This window comes from Scyliorhinus torazame, chromosome 16 (assembly GCF_047496885.1).
Source record: "Scyliorhinus torazame isolate Kashiwa2021f chromosome 16, sScyTor2.1, whole genome shotgun sequence".
In the NCBI taxonomy this organism is placed as follows: domain Eukaryota; kingdom Metazoa; phylum Chordata; class Chondrichthyes; order Carcharhiniformes; family Scyliorhinidae; genus Scyliorhinus; species Scyliorhinus torazame.
Window position 1 is genome coordinate 101,765,998 of NC_092722.1, and position 23,194 is coordinate 101,789,191.

At 47.1% G+C, this 23,194-nt stretch overlaps 1 protein-coding gene across 3 annotated transcripts in view; it reads left to right on the forward strand.

Moving 5' to 3' along the window:
• The window catches only part of herc4 (HECT and RLD domain containing E3 ubiquitin protein ligase 4), a 169,445-nt gene that overhangs the window by 64,698 nt on the left and 81,553 nt on the right, over positions 1–23,194 (forward strand). For all 3 annotated transcript variants that reach the window (XM_072478795.1, XM_072478796.1, XM_072478797.1), the window contains 2 exons: positions 4,210–4,269; positions 11,345–11,456. In XM_072478795.1, coding sequence (XP_072334896.1) covers positions 4,210–4,269; positions 11,345–11,456 — 172 coding nt within the window. The remainder of the gene's footprint in view (positions 1–4,209; positions 4,270–11,344; positions 11,457–23,194) is intronic.

Here is a 23,194-nt window from a genome sequence, read left to right on the forward strand (position 1 = left end):
TCGGTGCAACATCGTGGGCCGAAGGGCCTGTACTGCGCTGTATCGTTCTATGTTCTATGTTCTATCTGCAGCCCAACAAATTACTGTTGAGGTTAACTGTGAAACATGACACAAGAATACCAGGATATAAGCAGTAAGCAACATCAGAAACCAGCACAACTGCATCAAATTCAGCCCAAGACTTGGGTAACAAGACAACTTCAGGTTCCAGGGACAGTAAGGCAAGGTGCTTTGGCAGTCGGTTCTACTTCACTTTCCTCTGCAGTTAGCTCCCTGGAGTGTAGGCTTGCCCCGGTACCTGATTGAGCAGGTAGATTGTTAGGCAGAAAGACTTGCTAAAAAAGCAACTTTCAGAACCGACTGAATTGCAGGTGAAACAGAAGTTGATTGGGAACTTGCATCTCTTGTGACCAATTTGCTCAAGTTGACATGAATGAAGTCACCAGAAACCATACAGAAACGCACTTTGGCCCAGAAACTTGAAACACTCGCCAGCCAGCTCAGCAGTGTTGGAGGAGCGGCTGTAATTTAATCAAAGGTTATTTTGGAATTTCAGCAAATAAATACAGATTGTTGATGTAGCAGCTTAAGTGTAGTCTTATAGTCAAATGCAGAAGCCTCGTCTTCCTGTGCAGAGAAATCCTAAAATTTGAGTAAAGACCCAGTGTTCTCAAAACATGGTCGGGAATGGGCATTGGCAATAAACTAGCTGTCAACCTGTGTATCCCCACTATTCGAGCCAGATACAGAGCTGGCGAGGTCATAGAAGGCAGAGAGTAGCAATGGAAGGGTGCTTTTCTAATTAGAGGGCTGTGACTAATGGTGTTCCGCAGGGTTCAGTGCTGCGACCTTTGCTGTTCGTAGTATATATAAATGATTTGGAGGAAAATGTAACTGGTCTGATTAGTAAGTTTGCGGATGCCACAAAGGTTGGTGGAATTGCAGATAGCGATGAGGACTGTCAGAGGATACAGCAGGATTTGGATCATTTGGAGACTTGGGCGGAGAGATGGCAGATGGAGTTTAATCCGGACAAATGTCAGGTAATGCATTTTGGAAGGTCTAATACAGGTAGTGAATGGTAGAACCCTCAAGAATATTGACAGTCAGAGAGATCTAGGTGTACAGGTCCACAGGTTACTGAAAGGGTTAACACAGGTGGAGAAGGTAGTCGAGAAGGCGTACGGCATGCTTGCCTTCATTGGCCAGGGCATTGAGTATAAAGATTGGCAAGTCATGTTGCAGCTGTATAGAACCTTAGTTAGGCCACACTTGGAGTATAGTGTTCAATTCTAGTCGTCACACTACCAGAAGGATGTGGAGGCTTTAGAGAGGGTGCAGAAGAGATTTACCAGGATGTTGCCTGGTACGGAGGGCGTTAGCTATGAGGAGAGGTTGAATAAACTTGTTCTCACTGGAATGACGGAGGTTGAGGTGCGACCTGATAGAGGTCTACAAAATTATGAGGGGCATAGACAGAGTGGATAGTCAGAGCCTTTGTCCCAGGGTATAGTGGTCAATTACTAGGACGCATTAAGGTGCGAGGGGCAAGGTTTAGAGGAGATGTACGAGGAAAGTGTTTTACACAGAGGGTAGTGGGTGCCTGGAGCTCGCTGCCGGAGAAGGTGGTGGAAGCAGGGATGATAGTGATGTTTAAGGGGCATCTTGACAAATACATGAATAGGATGGGAATAGAGGGATACGGACGTGTAGAAGATTTTAGTTTAGACGGGCTTGGAGGGCCGAAGGGCCTGTTCCTGTGCTGTACTTTTCTTTGCTCTTTGTTCTTTGTTCAGGGGGCTGAACTAGAAGAGAGGTACTTTGGGGGGAAAAAGAGCTAAGGACAGCAGCAGATGGCAAAGGTTAGAGGTGCACCATGAAACCGGACTACATTCAGCCCAACAGGCCTATGCTCTATGCTACATTCCAGCTTCCACTCACACCAGCTCATTTCGCCCTATCAGCATAACCTTTTCCTTTTTCCCTCGTTTATCTAAGGTCTATTTAAATTATTAATCCTCTCGGTTGTGCTTGTTTAATCTCTGCTTCTGTTTGCTAATACTGTTTATCCTGCATGCTCAGCATTGTCGTCAGATATTTTTGGCCTTTATAGAGGTACAATTTCCCCCATAACTATTTCCTGAAACCCCTGCCCTCTTTCTTGATGTAAATTTCTAAAAGATTGTGCCATTGATTCCCAATTCCTAAACGCTGAATGCTGAGTTAATTAAAATTGATCAATTCTGTGCTTGCTAGCTCTCAAGTATGTCATGAAATCCATTTCTTGTATCGTATTTGGGTTGCTTATCATTACCAAGTCAAAATTTGCGCCCCTCTTCACTGGACCATGACGTTTACCAACTGAAACACTGACAATTATTTTGGTTAATATTTTCTATTATTTTAGGTTAATCCTTATGAAAACAACCACATTATTTCTCATTTTTATCCCTTCACAGACTACTGTCTGTCTTCCTTATTTGGTTGATGGCATTGAAAGCATACTCATTGTCTTCACCATTTTCACATTAAAGATGCCTAACCAAAGTAGTTAATCATTTAATTGTCTTTCTTTTATTAAATCAATACTTACCTACTAGTGTCAAAGGGCTACCTTTTTTCCTGTCTACTTTTTGAATACTCTGTGCCCCTGGACATTGATTCCCGAGCATGCTAATGGATGCAGTGTTTTGTAGGCAAACAATTAAGTCACTTTTGTATTCTCTAGCGACAGAATCAATTTTGACAAGTGGACTTAGTTCATTCAAAGACTGGTTGGTTTTTCCAAATAAAATGACAATCTAAATCATGGTCACGTTTCAGAACAAAGAATTCACCGCTATTTTGTTTCAGGATTTTGAATTTGCCCAGATCTGCTTTTTTTTTTATCCCTTAGAAAGGATCAGTCAGTACATTTTTCAAAGTATTGATCCTTGATTTAGAAGGGGTGGGGGTGGGGTATTGTCCTGTAACCAGCCTTTGAAGTGTAGATGACATTTGAAGTGTAGCCACTATTGAACAATTAGGCAGCCAACAGCAGGTGAAAACTGTACAAGATGGATGTCAAAGTTCTTTTTTTAACAGATTCCATGATCAGTCAATGGGTTTCTCCTGTCGTTAGGACTTGTCCATAGTGAGTTATTTGCTTTGTTATGGATTCACTTGCTAGTTCTTTCAACATATCGCCTTACTCTGGTGGGGAAGTGGGTCAACACTTGTGATGTTTAAAATCCTGAAAGGAGTTTGGAAAGATTGTTCCTATTCTTTGGAATGCCCTTCCTGGGACCTTAATTTATTGTTTTCAGTAACCTGAGTCAAAGTTGTTAACCTTGCATGTTCTTGTGCCCTTCCAAGTATTGTTCTGTTCTTGGTGGAGTAATTATTATCCTGGATGCATGACAAATAACAAGATACAGACGCGATCAGAGTCTATCCTTCAGTCCAATCTAAAATTAATTCTGAATTTCATTTAACTCTGATTAATCAGAGAAATTCTCTACTGAAGGAAATATTCTCTGAGCATTGGGTATTTGTATTTTACTTGAATGGACGGTTTTGTTGATCTAGGTAGTTGGCATGTTTTAGAAATCATTACGAGACAGGAATTATCTGACAAGGAGAGTAATTTTTTTTTTTCCCCTGGTGTACTCTAGTTCAACATGAAAAGGTGAAGAGTAATTTTGCCCTTTCAGTGGCAGTGATCCAGAGTAGAATTGTGCTTCAGGTTTTTTGTAACTCACTTCTGTACATGTGGTGTGGCAAGACTGAAAAAATAGCTTTAAAGCAGCTGCTTAGGCCATCTCCAAAATTCTCCACCACTTTAGCATGTCCCTACTATGTAGAAGATGATGGAATGACTAATTAATCTACGCTCCAGGTATGTTGAGTAATATTTGCTATGAAGCAATAATAAGATATTGGCCTCTTTCATGCTAGCTCTTGAAGATCCTGGGCACCCTTTCTATTTTGGGAAACCTGTGAAAAGTCAGTGGCTGCAGGGCTGTATTTTTACAGCAAAGGAGAGTCAGTCATTTGTAAAAGGAAAAGACTACTTGACATGCTTTGAAATGTTCTGTGGATAACTGGCAATATACCACATTTGTGTGAAAGCTAAAGTTCAGTTGAAGTGCAAACAAAAGCTCTCAGCAAAGATGGGCATGAGTAAATCAGAAGTTAATTTGGTTAATGTGGCATCTGTTTTTCCCGTAGTGAAATTGACACGGTGTTCTCATCAGCGGGCTGCTTAAATGGAAGCTTTCTTGCCTTGAGGTACAGTATATAATTGTAACATTTTTGAGATTGCAATCTTCTAAATTGTATGTTTTCATATTCTAGAGCAATAAAAAGCATGAAAAATGTTTACTGTTGACTGATCTAGCGGCGAAGGTTTTACACCAGAGTCAATTTTCCCAAGTCATTAAGAGGCACTGCCTGGGTATATTATTTGTCTTTGTTGTATGAGTTTGCAAATGTGAAGTGGTATTTTTTAAAACACTAAGAAACCTATGAAGTATGGGCCACCTCCTTTTAATGTGCCTGATCTATAAATTAGTCCCTTCAAAATCAGAAATGGGTAGAATTTCCATTTCAGTAAGGTATCCTTTTGTGTCTCAGCTATAGAAATTTCATTCCGCTAGGACGCCCAGCAGTGCCAATTTTTTTTATTGTGTAAGATGGCAATTAATGGAACTCCAAAGAAGCTTGGATGCTCAAAGACCACTCAAAAGTAAATAAATCGAAGCAATTTTTAGTTCGTTCCTCTCCAGCAGACTCACCTCCAATTTGATGTTTCAGTCGGCATGAGCACTAACAAAAAAAGTATGCATATGATAACATTGTGTGATCTCACTACTTGATGTATTCAGAACTCGTAGTATCTGAAAGTTTAGTTTGCCATTGGTGTTGATTTGAGCATGTCCCTTTTAAATGAGTGGTTAATTTTAATCATGGCTGTGTGGCCATGGGAATCCTTTCAGAATGTTTTCACTTGTCCTTTTGACATTTGTATCAGTGAGTTAGCCACCAGACACATGCCAGTATGTTTTTCTAATCTCTGCAAATATTTAGTACAAAAATCACTAACCAGCAGATGGGTAGTCACCATAATAGCACTTAATAACTTTTTTTGACTATTAAGTCCATGTTTCTGAGTTATGTTATTGTAGGTTTCCAAAGCTTTTTAAAAATTTGTATCCTGATCTACTCTCTCAGCTGTTCTATCATATGTCAAGATAGTTTGCATTATAAATAAGCTGCAAATTATATATTCATATGATTTTGGAACTTGAAACAGTTGCCCTGCCAGCTTCTTATAGTTTATATCGCTGGGGTGATAGAAAAGGAGCTCATGTTGGACTCTTAACGCCTTCTGGCTGAAGCTTTACACATGCTGCTCTGGTTTAATGTTCATGATATTGGTGGTGTTGTGGTCAGCTCCTGACAATAGACAAGGAATTTTTCCTTTTCCGTCCTCATAGTAATCATATTTTCTACAGGATGCACCATAAGCCGGTGTCTTTATTAACAACAACCTATATTCCCCATCTCAGACGTTGTGCTTTATTCAGGAGATTGCTGCATGTAAGTCATGTCGATTGCCAATAGAGAGATGAAATACTGACTGTGCCAATCAAGAAATGCCAATGTGTCACAGCAGATTTGCAGTATGGCATCAGTATTTCCTGGTTTTATTTTCAAATATATTTTTAAGAGAGTAAATATCAGACTGGATCATGTTTCACCCTAAAATCCGATGCCTTAATTCTAACTTCCAGCGATTGATGAAACTACCCCTCGAGTTATAAAGCAAATCATACGAATGGTTATTTGTTCCACCTTCCATCCTCCTCTTCTCATAGGCATTTGAACCTTCAAACAGTCCAACTTACGATATAGGTTTTTGTGGCCAGAGCACATTTTCTGGCATATGTTAGACCTTTTCCCAGGTCATATTTAGTTTGATCACAGAATAGCTACAGCACAGGAGGAGGCCATTTGGTCCATTGTGTCTCCTGGCCCTCTGCAGGAGCATTTCACCATGTGCTATTCTTCCATCTTCTCCCCATAACCCTGCACATTCTTTCTTTTTCAGGTAATGATCCAATTCCCTCTTGAATGGCTAGATTGACCTGCCTGCCCTACTCCATCAGGCATTATGTTCTAGACCCTGCCCACTTACTGTATAAGAACGTTTTTCTCATGTCGCTACTATTTCTTTTAAATCTGCGCCACCGCCCCCCAGGTTGTTGATTCTTTGATTGGGAACAGTTTTTCTCCCTAGCTACTGCGTCCAGGCCCCTCATGATTTTGAATACCTCTCAGCCCCTTCCCTTTTCCAAGGAGAACAGGCCCTGCTTCTCTAATCGCTCCACTTAGCCGAAGTTCCTCATCCCTGGAATCATTCTCGTGAATCTTTTCTGCACTCTAATGCTTTTGCTTCCTCCTGGAAAGTGTGGCACCTAGAACTGAGTGCATTGCTCCAGTTGGAGTTGAACCAGGCTTTATGCAAGTTTAACATATTTGCTTTTCTACTCTGTCCTTACAAAGAATGTCTCTGATGATGTATGCTTTATTAGCAACTCCCTGAACCTGTCCTGTCACCTTCAATGATATATGTACATATATCCCAATCCTCTGCTCCTGACTCCCCTTTAGAATTGTATCTTTTATTTTATATTGACTCTTTCTACCAAAAGTATCACATCACACTTCTCTGTATTAAATTTCATCTGTCACTTGTGACTCTCCTTTTGAAGTTCTAAACTATTCTCCTTACCATTCACAATGCTTCCAAATTTTATATGGTCTGCAAATTTTGAAATTGTATCATGTATACCCAGATCTAAATCATGAATATATATCCGGAGGAGCAGGATCCCTACAGGACGAGGAGGGAGAAGCATGGACGGTTGTTGGGTGACATAGTTGAGGTGGATAGAGGGGGCCCTCATTAAAGCGTTGTTGACAAAGAGGAAGAGGTTGCAGCAGCAGTTCGATAGGTTGATGACGGAAAGGACGGTGGGGCAGCTACGGAGGACAAGGAGGGTGAAATATGAATATGGGAAGAAAGTGAGCCGCATTCAGCCACCAGCTGAGGAGGCAGGCTGCGCCCAGGGAAATCTTAAAGGTGCGAATAGAGAAGGGGGAGGTAGTGTCAGAGCCGGGGAGGATAAATGAAGTGTTCAGGGGGTACTACGAGAAGTTGTACAGGGCGGAGCCGGGTGGAGAGGAAGGGGATATGGGACAGTTCCTGGATGGATTGGAGTTTCCAAGATTGAAGGAAGAGAGGAGGCAGGCATTGGAGGAGCTGTTGCGTCTGAGGGAGGTGATTGATAGCATTAGGGGGATGAAGGCGGGGAAAGCCCCAAAGCTGGATGGCTTTCCGGCAGAGTTTCATAAGGCGTTTGCAACAGAGTTGGCACCGCATTTGTTGGGGCTGCTCAGTGAGGCATTGGAGAAGGGGGAGCTGCCAGAGACACTGACGTAGGTGTTGATTATGTTAATCCCCAAGAAGGGGAAGGATCCGATGGAGTGTGGGTCATATAGACTCATTTCGTTGCTAAACACAGACGTGAAGGTGCTTGGTGGCGGGAAGAATGAAATTGTATCATGTATACCCAGATGTGCCAGGGGTGGTGGCGGAGGACCAAACGGGTTTCATAAAGGGCAGGCAGCTCTCCAGTAACATCAGGAGGCTGTTAAATATACTTGTGACTCTGTCAGTGGAGTAGGTATCGGAGGCCATTGTCTCTATGGATGCAGAGAAGGCTTTTGATCGGTTGGAGTGGAGGTATCTATTTGAGATCTTGGGTAGGTTTGGGTTTGGCCTGAAGTTTGTGGCATGGGTGCACTTGTTATATGTAGCCCCAGTGGCAAGTGTATGAACAAATGGGATGGGTTCACGGAGTTTTGGGGTGCATCGAGGTACAAGACAGGGATGTCCGCTGTCGCCGTTACTGTTCGTGATGTCACTCGAGCCCTTGGCAAAAGCCCTTGGGGGGTCAGTGGAATGACTGGATTGTGAGGGGGAGCAGGGAGCATCATGTGTCGTATGCGGACGACCTGTTGTTTGTGTCGAACCGGCTGGAAAGTTTGGGTAGGATCAAGGGAATACTGGAGAGGTTTGGGCCCTTCTCTGGTTACAAGTTAAATGTTGAGAAGAGCGAGGTGTTTCCAGTGAATGCGACAGGCTGGGGGCCAATTTGAGGATGTTGCCATTTAAGGTAGCTAGGGAACGTTTCAGGTACTTGAGCATTCAGGCAACGAGGGAATGGGCTACGATGCACAAGTGAATTTGCCAACATTGGTGAAGGAGATATGGGGGCATTTTAAGAGATGGGATACACTACGCCTGACACTGGCAGGGAGAGCGCAGGTTGTAAAAATGAATGTGTTGCCAAGGGTCCTGTTCGTTTTCTCGACCCTCCCAATTTTTCTCTTGAAGCCTTGTTCCGGAAATTGGAGACAATGATTTCAGAGTTTATATGGGCGGTAAAGGTGCCGTGGATAAAAAGGGCTCTACTACAGAAACAGAAAGGGGAGTTGGCACTCCCGAACCTGCTGCACTACTATTGGGCAGCGAATGTGGAGAAAGTGAGGCAATAGTGTGGTGGTGGTTGGGGGGAGGGGGGGCAGGAGAGAGAGAGGGGCAAGTGGGTCAAGATGGAGGAGGAGTCTTGTAGGGGATCCAGTTTGAGGACCATTGGCTCCGGGGAAGTACCCAGGAGCCCGGTAGTACAGTCAACAGCCAGGGTGTGGAATCAGCTGAGGAGACAGTTTAAGTTGGTGAGGATGTCAGTGTTGACACCACTGTGTGGAAATCATAGGTTTAAGCAGGGCAGATGGATGGGAAGTGTAGGGAAGCGGTGAGGGACTTGTATCTGGAAGGGCAGTTTGCAAGTCTGGATGAGTTGCAGGAGAGTTTGAGCTGCCAAGGGTGAGTGAATTCCGATACATGCAGATGGTGAGGGACTTTGCACGAAAGGAGTGGAGAATGGTTCCCAGGTTGCCAGGGTATCCCTATTGGAGCAACTGCTGCTCCCGGATGAGTCGGGAGAGGGTAGGATTGGGGACATTTCTGGGCCATTGGGGAGGCAAGTAGTGAAGATCAAGAGCAAATGGGAGGAGGAGTTGGGCGGGGGGGAAATGGGAATGGGGACTGAGGTGTGATGCGATGCATAGGGTGAATTCAATCTCCTCCTGTGCGAGGATGAGTTTAATTCAGTTCAAGGTGGTGCATGGGGTACATATAACCCAGGCAAGGATGAGCAGGTTCTTTCAAGGAGTGGCCAGTGAGTGTGGACGAGGGCCAGTGAATCACCCACGCACATGTTCTGGGCTGTGAGAAGCTGGCGGGTTACTGAGAGGCGGTGTTTGGGACGTTATCTAAAATTATGGGAGTGGAGGTCAGATCGGAGCCAATGGTGGCGATCTTTGGGGTATCGGAAATGCCGGAGCTGATGGAGAGTAAGGGGTCCAATGTCGTGGCCTTCGCCTCTCTAATTGCCCGGCGAAGGATCCTGTTGAATTGGAGGTCGGACACGCTGCCAGGCGTAGCGGCCTGGCTAGGGGGACTTGTATGACTCCAATTGGAAATGATCAAATTTGAGTTGAGGGGATCGGTGGAGGGCTTCGCGAAAGGGTGGGGTTTGTTCATGACAATGTTTGAGGAACTGTTCATAGTGGGAGATGGGTAGGGGGAGGGTAGAGGGTAAAAAGGGGCAACATTTTACACACTGGAGCAGGTCAAAGGCTGGTAATTCTGTGGAGAGTAACTCACTTTCTTACTCCCCAAAGCCTGTCCACCATCAAAAGGCTGAATGAAGTCAGGCATGCGATGGAATACTCTCCACATGGCTGGATGAGTGCAGCTCCAACAATGCTGAGGAGGCTCAGCACCATTCCAAGACAAAACAGTCCGCTTGATTGACACCCCATCCACACCTCAACATTCATTCCCTCTGACACACAAGTGGCAGCAATGTGCATCATTGACAAGATGCACTGCAGCAACTCATCAAGACTCCTTTGACAGCACCTTCCAAACAAAAGACCTCTATCATCTACAAGGACATTGACAGCAGGTGCATGGGAACACCACCACCCACAGGTTCCCCTCTAAGCCCCAACCCATACTTACATGGAACTATAACATTGGTCCTTCACTGATGCTGGGTCAAAATCCTGGAACGTCTTCCTAAAGCGTATGTAAGTGTACCACTTGTGTACCAGTTCAAGAAGGCAGCTCACTGCCACCCTCTCACAGACAATTGGGGTTGGACAATAAAAATGCTGGCCCAGCCAGTGACACCCATGTCCTTTGAAATATATATATTTTTTTAAAGTTGGGTTTTAACAGTAGTGTGTTTAATCAAATTTGAACAATAATTTGAAAAAATAACTTTGCAATCATGGAATGCTGCTAAATTAGTATGCTTGTTAAGCTAATTTGGAAATCACATTTCATAATATTTTAGCCTCCACCATCGCCCCCATGAGTATGTCCCAATCTTTGAACATATTAAGCAATTTTGTTTCCCGTTTGTGTGTCTGTGAAAATCCTTTAATGTGATTGGCAGTTTGGACACGGGCGACAGCAGTGCAACAACTTATCACAAAATCACAGAATAATGCAGTTCAGAAGAGGTCCTTCGGCCCATGAGTCTGCACCGACGCATGAAAGACACCTGACCTGCCTACCTAATCCCATTTGCTGGCTCTTGACCCATAGCCTTGAATGTTATGACATGCCAAGTACTCATCCAGATACTTTTTAAAGAATGTGAGGCAACCTGCCTCTACTACCCTCCCTAGCAGTGCATTCCAGACCGTCACCACTCTCTGGGTAAAAAGGGTTTTTCCTCAAATCGCTCCAAAACCTCCTGCCCCTCACCTTGAACTTGTGTCTCCTCCTAACTGACCCTTCAGCTCGGGGAACAGCCGCTCCCTATCCACCCTGTCCATGCCCCTCAGATATATATTATATAGTATACTACACTCGATTGTAGCTAGTTTATTTTGTTGTGACAAGTGACTATTAAAGGAACCACTGCGGAACTAAAACAAGGCAAAAGTGCTTCATTTCTGTTAAATCTCCAATATTATGGGGACTTTTTTTCTCTTTCACAAAGGACGTCGCATACTGAAATTACTTCTATAAGGTCAAATATTTGGTTTAACATTAATTAGTTCAATCCCAATAATTTGAGAGTTTCATACATTAGGTTCATCATAGTAATGAATACCATGCTATTTTGTGGTCAACAGTGGATTTGATATATAATGTCAAAGCTTGTTTTTTAGGTATATGACGTATCTAATCTAATAGATAGCATTTTCGTTTCAGTAATGATGATCACTATAAAACCAGTTCCAAATTCTCCGGGATTGATATGAATGCAGCTAGACTATTATTCCACAGACTCATACAGTCTGACCATCCTCGGATTTCGCAACAGGTATTGTCTGCTTAGGTGTCTGCATTTAATAGATTATAACCTCATATTCTGATAGCAGTTTAGTTGAGATCCTCCCCTGCGGACGTTAGAGCATTCTTTTCCTCATCAGTCTTGATTTGACATTTAAAAGTGATTTCATTTCATCACATTAGAGCAAGTTGCGCTCCTCAGCAGAGATGCATTTATCATGAAGTGAGAGTGGAGCCACTGTTTTTATTGGTTTAACAAATGTACATCTTATATGGTTGAATGCAACATTTTGTAGCACTGTTGAATCCTCTTCTGTTCTGGTTGAAAGTGGTTGTAGAAAGGGAGAGCTGCTTAAGCAGAAGTAAAGGACAATGCGCTTGGATTTTCATTTCATGTCACATTTTCAATATATCAGTTTTATAATGTACATTTTTCCTTATAAGATGACAGTCCTAGCAACTGATTGGTTTGTTTCTCGTAATGATCACTGTACTAGAGATTTCTGGGATTATTTTGTGTTTAACTTCATATCCATATTGTCTTGTTTAAGCAGCAACCTTTGTTTGGGCCTTTCCAGCAGTGCCCATGCTCTCAACTGAAGTGACAAGTGAAGAAGTTGTAGGCTGAAATTTTGGCGATCTCTCCATTTTCAGTTCTGGAAACTAACTTCAAAACATCAAAGGATTTTTTACTTCATTCATTCTTGGAATGTGAAAATAGATTAGTGGGTAACAAAAAAATGTGTCCAAAAATCTAAAAACTAAAGGTTTGTCGAAGGAAAGGGTCTGATAGGGCCCCAAAAATGAGATCTTCTAGTGAGGGCAGAGAGAATGGCTGATACTAAATGAAAACTTTATATCTGTTTTCACTTGGGTGCTGCAAAATCCATAGTAATAGAGGGAGGGGAAGAGGGATAAACCACAGGCCAAGAATCATTGATGCCAATGATGAGAAAACTTTGATACAATAATACAAGACAAAACGAATTGTTGCTTGGAAAATTATGGGTCAATATGTAATATCCAACACAGTTAAGAGCAAATCATATTTGACTGACTGGGTTGACTTTTGGAGTGACAAGGGGGGCTGATGAGACTCATGCAGCAGTTATTGTGTATATGGACTTTCAAGAGGTGTTTGACCAGTACCACATAATAGGCTTATTAGCAAAGTTGAAATGCATATGATTAATGGACCAGTTGCACATGGATACAATACTGGCCAAGGGACAGAAGGCAGAGAATACTGAATGGTTAGTTATCTTTAAGACTGGAGGAAAGTATGCATGGTGCCATCAGGGGTTGGTATTGATTTTGAGTATAAATGGCACCATTCAGAAATTTAGTAATAAATGATGAGAAGGTGACAGATTTCAAGAGGAAATATGCTGGTGAAATGGGCAGGCACTTGGTGGATGAAATGTGATGGGATTTCGTAATGAGTTTGATCGTGATGTGGTTAAGTCAGAAACTAGGTTCCTAAATTTAAACAATGAAGGGCAAGTTAGCTGTGGTAGGCTGGGAAATTAGATTAAGAAGAAATGTTGACCGATAAACAAGTGCAAACATTTTTATTTTAACTCACAGTCCACAAAAAATGTGCATTCTTTTGATTACAAAGTCCACTATAAAAGTGGTTCAAGTGTGCTAACTAGAAAAGTAAGTAATTGGATTAAAAGAGGCTTACAATTCTTTCCAAAAGAGCAGTGCCTAGTTCTGACTTAACCACATAACTATCAAACTGTATCATATTTCTTCTGCTAAGTGTCTACCGTTTCACCCGTTTGTCTCCTTATATTTAAAAGCTTCTCGGTCTCTTTTACTAAATTTCTGAATTTTGTTATCTGCAACCATAGAAATTATTATTATTATTTTTTTTAAATATGTTTATTCAAAATTTTTCAATAAATGTTTACAAAACACTCCAGAAAGGAAAGAAAATATACAAAAGAGAAATAAAAAGGGCATTACGCCAACACACAAAGCAGCTTAATCCTCTAACCATTAAACTATCTAACAAACTAAGAACAAAAATGGGGCAAACGCCCCTTACATAAACCTGAACCTGAAGTACTCTGATCTCAGCCGATTCGTTGATACGCTCGCCACCGGGGCCTGGTATAACAATTTGACCCACCCTATGAACCCCTCCCCGAACCCAAACCTGCCCAGAACTTCCCACAGGTGCTCCCACTCCACCCGATCAAAGGCCTTCTCCGCGGCCATTGCCGCCACCACTTCCACCACTTCTCCCCCCCCCGAGGGCATCATGATCACATTCAGGAGCCTCCGCATGTTTGCATTCAACTGCCTACCCTTCACAAACCCCGTCTGATCTTCATGTATCACTCCCGGGACACAATCCTCAATCCTAGTGGCCAGGACCTTCGCCAACAACTTGGCATCCACATTAAGGAGCAAAATCGGCCTATACGAGCCCCACTGCAGCGGGTCCTTGTCCCGCTTGAGGATGAGCGAGATCAGCGCCGAGACATCGTCGGGGGAAGAATCCCTTCCTCCTTCGCCTCGTTGAAGGTTCTTACCAACAACGGACCCAGCAGTTCCACAAACCTTCTATAGAATTCGACCGGTAACCCATCCGGCCCCGGGGCCTTGCCCGCCTGCATACTCCCCAACCCCTTAACCAGCTCCTCCATCCCGATCGGGGCCCCCAAACCTTCAACCTGTCCCTCCTCCACCCTCGGGAACCTAAATTGGTTCAGGAACTGCCGCCCTACTCACCACAAAGAAGTCTATCCGTGAATAGGCCTTGTGCACATGGGAAAAGAAGAAGAACTCTCTAGCCGCTGCCCCCCCCCCCCCCCCCCCCCCCCCCCCCCCACATGGTCTCTTGCCCGACCTCGACCTAGATTGATCCAGTGCCGGGTCCAGAAGCGTATTGGAGTCCCCGCCCCCCCCCATTATCAGATTCCTCGCCTCTAGATCCGGGATCCGGCTCAACATGCGCTTCATGGACCCTGCATCGTCCCAATTCGGGGCATACACATTCACCAACACCACCCAGGTCCCCTGCAGTCTACCACTCACCATCACATATCGGCCCCCATTATCCGCCACAATACTCATCGCCTCGAACGTCACCCGCTTGCTCACCAGGATTGCAACCCCCTATTCTTCGCATCCAGCCCAGAATGAAAGACCTGCCCCACCCATCCCTTCCTCAGTCTGATCTGATCCGCCACCTTGAGGTGCATTTCCTGCAACATAGCAACGTCTGCCTTCAGTCCCTTTAAGTGCGCCAACACCCGGGCCCTATTGACTGGCCCATTCAGGTGCCTCACGTTCCATGTGATCAGCCAGATCGGGGGACTACCCCCCCCCACGCCGACTAGCCATCTCCTTTCTTAGGCCAGCCACGTGCCCACGCCTCCCGCACTCTCCAACCCCCCGGGCGGGGACTCTCCCTCTTACCTCCAGCTCCCCCTCAGTCAGTACAGCAGCAACCCAGTTCTCCCCCTCCCCCGGCCAGGAAATTGCTTAGCCCCCTTGCTCCCCCCATTGCACTCCCATAAGTCAGCTGATTCCTGCTGACCCCGGCCGCTCCCGCCTCTGCCGACGATCCCCCGATTGAATTCCCCCTCGAAGTCCGTCTCTCTCTCTCTCTCTCCTCCTCCTCCCCCCCCCCCCCCTTTGCGGGCTCCCATCCGGTACCGCCCCCCCGCATTGGGCCACCACCCCCCTTTTTGTGCAGGAAAATGCCTACGTTCTCTGCCTGGGCCGGCCCCGCCCCCTGTGACACAGCTCCTTTCTCCTGCAGCCTTTCCCCAATTCCCAACGGCCCAGAGCCTCTGGCCCCCCCTCCCCCTTCAAGCGCAAGGAACAGCCCCTCCAAACTGATACACATGCCCAGAAAACACACACATCAAATCAAATTGCCCCTTCCCACTTCCCAGCATCCCCATAACCTGCAGCGAACCATTAATTCGAGTCCAGCTTTTCATTTTGGATGAAGGTCCACATCTCGTCCGGCGTATCAAAATAATGACGTCGGTCCTGAAAAGTGACCCACAGCCGCGCTGGCTGCAGCAGCCCAAATTTCACCCCCTTTCGATGGAGGACCACCTTGGCCCGGTTGAATCCTGCCCTCTTCTTGGCCAGCTCGGCACCGAGTCCTGGTAGATGCGGATTTCAGTGTTCTCCCACCTGCTGCTCCGCTCCTTCGCCCACCCCAGGACACACTGTCAGTAAAACGGTGAAACCGCACCACCACAGCCCCCGGCAGCTCATTCGCCCTCGACCTCCTTGCCAGGACTCTGCGCCCCATCCAGCTCCAGGGGCCTCGGGAAGGCGACCGCGCCCATTAGCGTGCCCAGCATCGTGGCTACATACGCCCCGACATCCGATCCCTCCACGCCTTCAGGGAGACCCAGAATCCACCGATTCTTCCTCCTCGACCTGTTCTCCAGGTCCTCGAACTTCTCCTGCCACTTTGTGTGCAGTGCCTCGTGCGCCTCCACTTTCACCGCCAGGCCCAGGATCTCATCCTCATTGTCAGAGGCTTTCTGCTGCACCTCTTTAATCGCTGTCCCCTGCGCCCTCTGGGTCTCCACCAGCCTCTCTATCGACACCTTCATAGGGGCCAACATCTCCGCCTTCAACTCCGCAAAGCAGCTTTTCAAAAATTCCTGCTGCTCCCGAGACCACTGAGCCCATGCTGCCTGGTCTCCGCCTTCAACTCCGCAAAGCAGCTTTTCAGAAATTCCTGCTGCTCCCTAGACCATTGAGCCCACGCTGCCTGGTCTCCACCAATCTTGCTTTTCCGCACTCGCTCGATCTCTCTTTTCCAGTGCCGCTTTTTTGACCACTCCGCTCCTGGTCCACTCTATGCAATGCTGGGGGAACCTCACTGCTGCCTTCCCACACCGGGAATCGTCGTCCAAGTGCCGCTGGGGCTCCTTAAAAGGGCCCAAAAGTCCGTTCACGGCGGGAGCTGCCGAACGTGCGACCTACCCAGGCATAGCCGCAACCGGAAGTCGCAACCTTAAAAATTATGCCGTGTATACAATAATCTGCAATTGTAAGCCGGTTAAATGAGCATTAGTAATGGGCAGAATACTAGCCATTGTTGTTAGGGACATGGTGACAAGGTATTTCAAAAATCATAAGGGTGACGCTGTTTTATGAAAAGGAAATCATATTGGACAAAGTACAAGAGATCTTTGGTAAGGGTGAAACTAACGATCCATAAAATTGAGCCAGTGAATGTATTCTATTTGGATTTTCAGTATTTTATATCGTGCCACACAGGGCTGAGGTTAGGGTATTGTGTTAACATAGATTGAGGATGGATCAATGGACAGATCACAATAGGAATAAGCAGGTTCTTTCAGGTTGACTATTTGGAACTAGTGAAGTGCCGCAAGCATCAGTTTTTTAGACTTCAGCTATTTCTAATCTATTTCAACAAGTTGGATGAGGAGACAGTGTTAATATAAGAACATTGTCTAATGATATGCTGGGTGCTAAAGTAAACTGAGAGTGGGAAAACAAAAGAGGCTGCAAAAGGATACAAGCCAATTGAGTGATTGTGCAAGGTGACAAATGGAGTGAAATATGAAACTTTCGACTTCGATAGGAGTACTAGAAAAGCAGAATATATTTTAAAGGCGAGAGACCTGAAAAATATTTGTGTTTAGAGAGTTTTGGGTATTCTTGTCACAAATTCTTCGGCGGGCAATTAGGCAAAGGCTAGGACATCGCCCCCCCCCCCCCCCCCCCCATGAAGAGTTCTGGCTGTCCTGAGACCCTGATGACCGCCACTTTTGGGCATGTCTCCACCCTCACACACATACACACTCATAACCTTGGGCATTGCCTGAAAAAAGGATGTCCAGAACCCGACAAGTCTGGGGCAGGCCCAGAACATGTGGGTGAGGTTGGCCGGGCTTCCCTAACCAGTACAGGTCCACGCAGTTGTGTTTCCTCAAGTCGCCAACGTTCAATAGTTCCTCTACCAGTGAGTGTCTCTGCGTCCATGGGTATCCTGGGACATTTAGTCGTTTCCCTATGGAGGCAGTTTTTGATTTGCATGAACCTTAATTCGTTCCATTTGGACAGCTGGAACCTCTCCCATCAGTTCTTCCAAAGTCACAAGTCTGTCATCTGTGTGCATGTCGCTAACTATCAGTATCCCCTCGTCCTGTCTCCACCGTTTGAAGGTGGCGTCCATTGTTGCTGATTGTTACAGATGGGGCCCATGGTGGACATTTTAGTCAGGCTGAAGTGTAGCTTCAGCTGGTACCATATGTGGAGCGTGCCTACTACCACTGGGCTTTTTGAGTGTTGGTGGAGATGGGAATACAGTTGTCTATACAGAAACTCTCCATTGAGGCCTTTTCCAGCTCCCTCATGGTCGCCCCACAGATCTCCATCTGCCTCCCCACCTTTTCCAAGGCTGGCTGCATGGTGATCAGCACCTCTGCTACCACCACCTTGACCATTGCCCTCATATTGATTTTAATGGCCTCCTTGAGTATCCAGAGTTTCTTTGTATGGAATTTCCTCCATCTGCTCATCAGGGAGGGGGAACTCGATGTGCTGCCTTGTGGTGCCTCTCGGTCGGTTGTGGCCGGGGCTTTGCCGCCCCGCGTATTTGCCGTCTTCTCGATTCGCTTCTCCAGGCTTCTGTTGCCTTTTACTTCATAGAATCATAGAATTTACAGTGTAGAAGGAGGCCACTCGAGCCCTCACTTGTCCCTGTAAAGAGCACCCGATTTAAACCCACACCTCCACCCCATCCCCCGCAAACCCAGCCAAAATGTTTGGACACTAAGGGCAATTTATCATGGCCAATCCACCTAACCTGCACATCTTTGGCCTGTGGGAGGAAACCGGAGCAACCCGGAGGAAACCCACGCACACACTGGGAGAACGTGCAGACTCCGCACAGACAGTGACCCAAGCCGGGAATCGAACCTGGGACACGAGCTGTGAAGCAACAGTGCTAACCACTGTGCTACCGTGCCGCCCATAAAAATTAAACAAGTTCTTTTCGTCCCTTGGAGCCGCTGCTGTTCGGCATGACAAGTCTTGTTGGAGGAAGGTGAGGGGGTGCTCTCAGGAGGAGAGCCACCTTTCGTGCGTCCGCTCAGCAGATCCCCGTCACCGGAGGTCTAAAAGATTTTTATCAATTATGGAGCAAAAGTCATGAGGTTGTTTCTTTAAGCGATTACTTGAGTGAATTGTTTCATCAAATTAATGGAAAAATTTAATGTGGAAGAAATAAAGGGGAAATGGGGAAATAAGAACATGCAATGGAAAAAAGTTGGTACAAATATGTCATTGCAATATCATGACAAGTAACGTAGTTATAGACGAGGGCTAGGAATTTCCATTTTGGGTTCAATCTGAAATCCAGATGCAAAGTGCACTTGTTTTAAGAAGTATGTATTGCCCCCCAAAGTTTCTGCTCAAACTGATTTGTGCATTGATGTATTTAAACAGGAGGCAGTCCAAAGGTGTACAGGTTAGGTGGATTGGCCATGCTAAATTGCTCTTTCGTGTCCAAAGATGTGTAGGTTAAGTAGTGTTACAGGATAGGATAGGGAAGTGGACCTTGGTGGCGTGCTCTTTCAAAGTGTCAGTGCAGATTTTTTAAAATTAATATATTTTATTAAAGTTTTCAAACACAATTTTTCCACCTTACAAATCAACATAAAAGATAACACAATAACTAATAAGTAACATTATTTAAATAAAATAGTGAACTAGTGCTCCCCCCCCCCCCCCCCCCCCCCCGGGCTGCTGCTGCTGGCGATCTATTTTCCCTTAACGTTCCGCGAGATAGTCAAGGAACGGTTGCCACCGCCTGGAGAACCCCTGAACCGATCCTCTCAACGCAAACTTCATCCATTCCAGTTTTATGAACCCTGCCATATCGTTTATCCAGGCCTCCACGCCGGGGGGCTTCGCTTCCTTCCACATGAGTAAGATCCTTCGCCGGGCTACCAGGGACGCAAAGGCCAGAATATCGGCCTCTTTCGCCTCCTGCACTCCCGGCTCCTCCGCTACCCCAAATATAGCTAACCCCCAGCCTGGCTTGACCCGGGCCTTCACCACCTTTGAAATCACTCTTGCCACTCCCCTCCAGTACTCATCCAGTGCCGGACACAATCAAAACATAAGTGTGTGGTTCGCCAGGCTTCCCAAGCTCCTCCCGCACCTGTCCTCCACTCCGAAGAACCTGCTCAGCCTTGCTCCCGTCATGTGTGCTCTGTGTAGAACCTTGAATTGTATCAGGCAGCCTGGCACACGAGGAAGAGGAATTTACCCTACTTAGGGCATCAGCCCACAGACCCTCCTCAATCTCCTCCCCCAGCTCTTCTTCCCATTTTCCCTTCAGCTCCTCTACCAGCGCCTCCCCCTCGTCTCTCCTCTCCTGATATATTTCGGACACTTTGCCCTCCCCGACCCATACCCCCAAAATCACTCTATCTTGGATCCCCTCTGTCAGGAGCAGCGGAAATTTCCTCACCTGTTGCCTCATAAACGCCCTCAATTGCATGTATCTAAAGATATTCCCCGGGGGCAACTCATACTTTTCCTCCAGCGCTCCCAGGCTCGCGAACGTCCCGTCAATAAACAAATCTCTCAATCTCCTAATTCCTGCCCGATGCTAGCTCTGGAACCCTCCGTCCATCCTTCCTGGGAGAAACCTATGGTTGTTCCTCATCGGGGACCACACCGAGGCACCCATCACACACCTATGTCGCCTCCATTGCCCCCAGATCCTTAAGTTTGCCACCACCACTGGGTTTGTGGTATACCTTTTCGGGGAGAGCGGTAGCGGCGCCGTCACCAGCGCCTTTAGGCTCGTTCCTTTACAGGACGCCATCTCCAGCCTCTTCCACGCCGCCCCCTCTCCCTCACTCATCCACTTGCGAACCATCGTCACATTGGCGGCCCAGTAATAATCGCCCAGATTCGGCAACGCCAGTCCCCCTCTGTCCCTGCTGCGCTGCAGGAACCCCCTCCTTACCCTCGGGGTCTTCCCTGCCCACACGAAACTCATAACACTCCTATCTATTTTCTTTAAAAAGGCCTTAGTGATCAAAATGGGGATACATTGAAACACAAAAAGAAACCTTGGGAGGACCATCATCTTGACCGCCTGCACTCTGCCCGTCAGTGAGAGCGGCAGCATATCCAACCTCTTGAAATCCTCCTCCATCTGCCCCACCAGCCGTGTCACATTGAGTTTGTGTAAAGTTCCCCAGCTCCTGGCTACCTGAATCCCCAAATATCGGAAGCTCCTTTCCGCTCTCCTTAACGGCAGGCCGTCTATCCCTCTTCCCTGGTCCCCGGGGTGTACTACGAAAAGCTCACTCTTCCCCATATTAAGCCTATATCCCGAAAAATCTCCACACTCCCTCAATATCTGCATAACCTCTGTCATCCCCTCCACAGGAACCGCCACATACAGCAGTAGGTCACCTGCGTAGAGTGACACTCGGTGTTCCTCTCCCCCTCTAACCACCCCCCTCCATTTCCTAGAGTCTCTCGACGCTATGGCCAGTGGTTCAATTGCCAGCGCGAACAGTAATGGGGACAGGGGGCACCCCTGCCTTGTTCCCCTATGTAACCGAAAATACTCCGATCTCTGCCGATTTGTGACTACACTTGCCACTGGGGCCCCATAGAGGAGTTTGACCCAACTGACAAACCCCTCCCCGAACCCAAACCTCCTCAACACATCCCATAAATACTCCCACTCTACCCTATCAAATGCCTTCTCTGCATCCATCGCTGCCACTATCTCTGCCTCCCCCTCCGCTGGGGGCATCATTATCACCCCCAACAGCCGTTACACGTTGACATTCAATTGTCTCCCCTTTACAAACCCTGTCTGGTCTTCATGCACCACCCCGGGACACAATCCTCGATCCTCGTCGCAAGCACTTTTGCCAGTAACTTGGCGTCTACATTCAGGAGCGAGATAGGCCGATATGACCCGCATTGCAGCGGATCTTTATCTCGCTTCAGGATTAATGATATCGTCGCCTCCGACATTGTTGGGGGTAGAGTCCCCCCTTCTCTGGCCTCGTTAAAGGTTCTCTCCAGCAGCGGAGCCAACAAGTCCACATATTTCCTATAAAATTCCACCGGGAACCCGTCTGGTCCCGGGGCCTTCCCTGCCTGCATGTTCCCCAGCCCTTTAGTCACCTCGTCCACCCCGATTGGCGCCCCCAGACCTGCCACCTCCTGCTCCTCCACCCTCGGGAACCTTAGTTGGTCCAAGAACTGTTGCATCCCCTCTTTTCCCTCCGGGGGTTGGGACCTATATAGCCTCTCGTAAAAGGTCTTAAACACCTCATTTACCTTCCCTGCACTCCGCTTCATCCCTAACTCCCCCTATTTCCCTCGCCGCTATCCTCTTACGAAGCTGGTGGGCCAGCAGCCGGTTCGCCTTTTCCCCATATTCGTATCTCATCCCCTGTGCCTTCCTCCACTGTGCCTCTGCCTTCCCTGTGGTCAGCAGGTCAAACTCCGTCTGAAGTCTTCGCCTCTCTCTATATAGTCCTTCGTCCGGGGTCTCCGCATATCTTTTATCCACACTCAAAATCTCCCCCACTAATCTCTCCCTTTCTTTGCCCTCTTTTTTCTCCTTGTAAGCCCTAATGGAGATCAGCTCTCCCCTAACCACCACCTTCAGCTACCCACACCTGGACCTCACTATCATCATTGGCCTCCAGGTACCTCGCAATACATCCCCGCACCACAGACCCCCTCATCCGCCAATAGTCCCACATCCAGTCGCCAGAGTGGGCGCTGTTCCCTCTCCTCTCCTAGTTCCAGATCCACCCAGTGCGGGGCATGGTCTGGAACGGCTATGGCCAAATACGCCGTTCCTGCCACCCTCGAAATCAGTGCCCTGCTCAAAACAAAGAAATCTATCCGGGAGTATACATTATGAACATGGGAGAAAAAGGAAATCTCTTTGGCCAATGGCCTAGCAAATCTCCACGGATCCACTCCCCCCATTTGCTCCATAAACCCCCTGAGCACCTTGGCCACTGCCGGCCTTCTTCCGGTCCTGGATCTAGACCGATCTAACCCTGGATCCAGCACAGTATTGAAATCCCCCCCCCCCCATTACCAGGCTTCCTACCTCCAGGTCCGGGATACGTCCCAGCATCCCCTTCATAAATCCCGCATCATCCCAGTTCGGGGCATATACATTTACCAGCACGACCTCCCTTCCCTGCAACCTACCACTCACCATCACATATCTACCACCGTTGTCCACTACTATATTCCTAGCCTCGAACGACACTCGTTTCCCCACCAATATCGCCACCCCTCTATTTTTCGCATCCAACCCTGAGTGGAACACCTATCCCACCCATCCTTTCCTTAACCTAACCTGATCCGCCACCTTCAGATGTGCCTCCTGAAGCGTGACCACGTCTGCCTTCAGTCCTTTTAAGTGCGCGAACACTCGGGCCCTCTTAATCGGCCCATTTAGGCCTCTCACATTCCACATGATCAGCCGGATTGGGGGGCTGCCCCCCCCCCCCGCCGACTAGCCATCCCCTACTCTAGGCCAGTCCCCCAGGCGCACTCCTGTCCCGACCACCTCTTCCCTTGCCAGCTCCCTCTCGCTCCCAGCAGCAGCAACCCAGTTGACCCGCCTCCCGCTAGATCCCCATCTAGCATGGTTACTCCCCCCATAATGTTTCCGAACGTCAGCTGACTCCAACTGACCCCGGCTTCCCCCGCTCTCTCCTTGACCCCCCCCCCCCCCCCCCC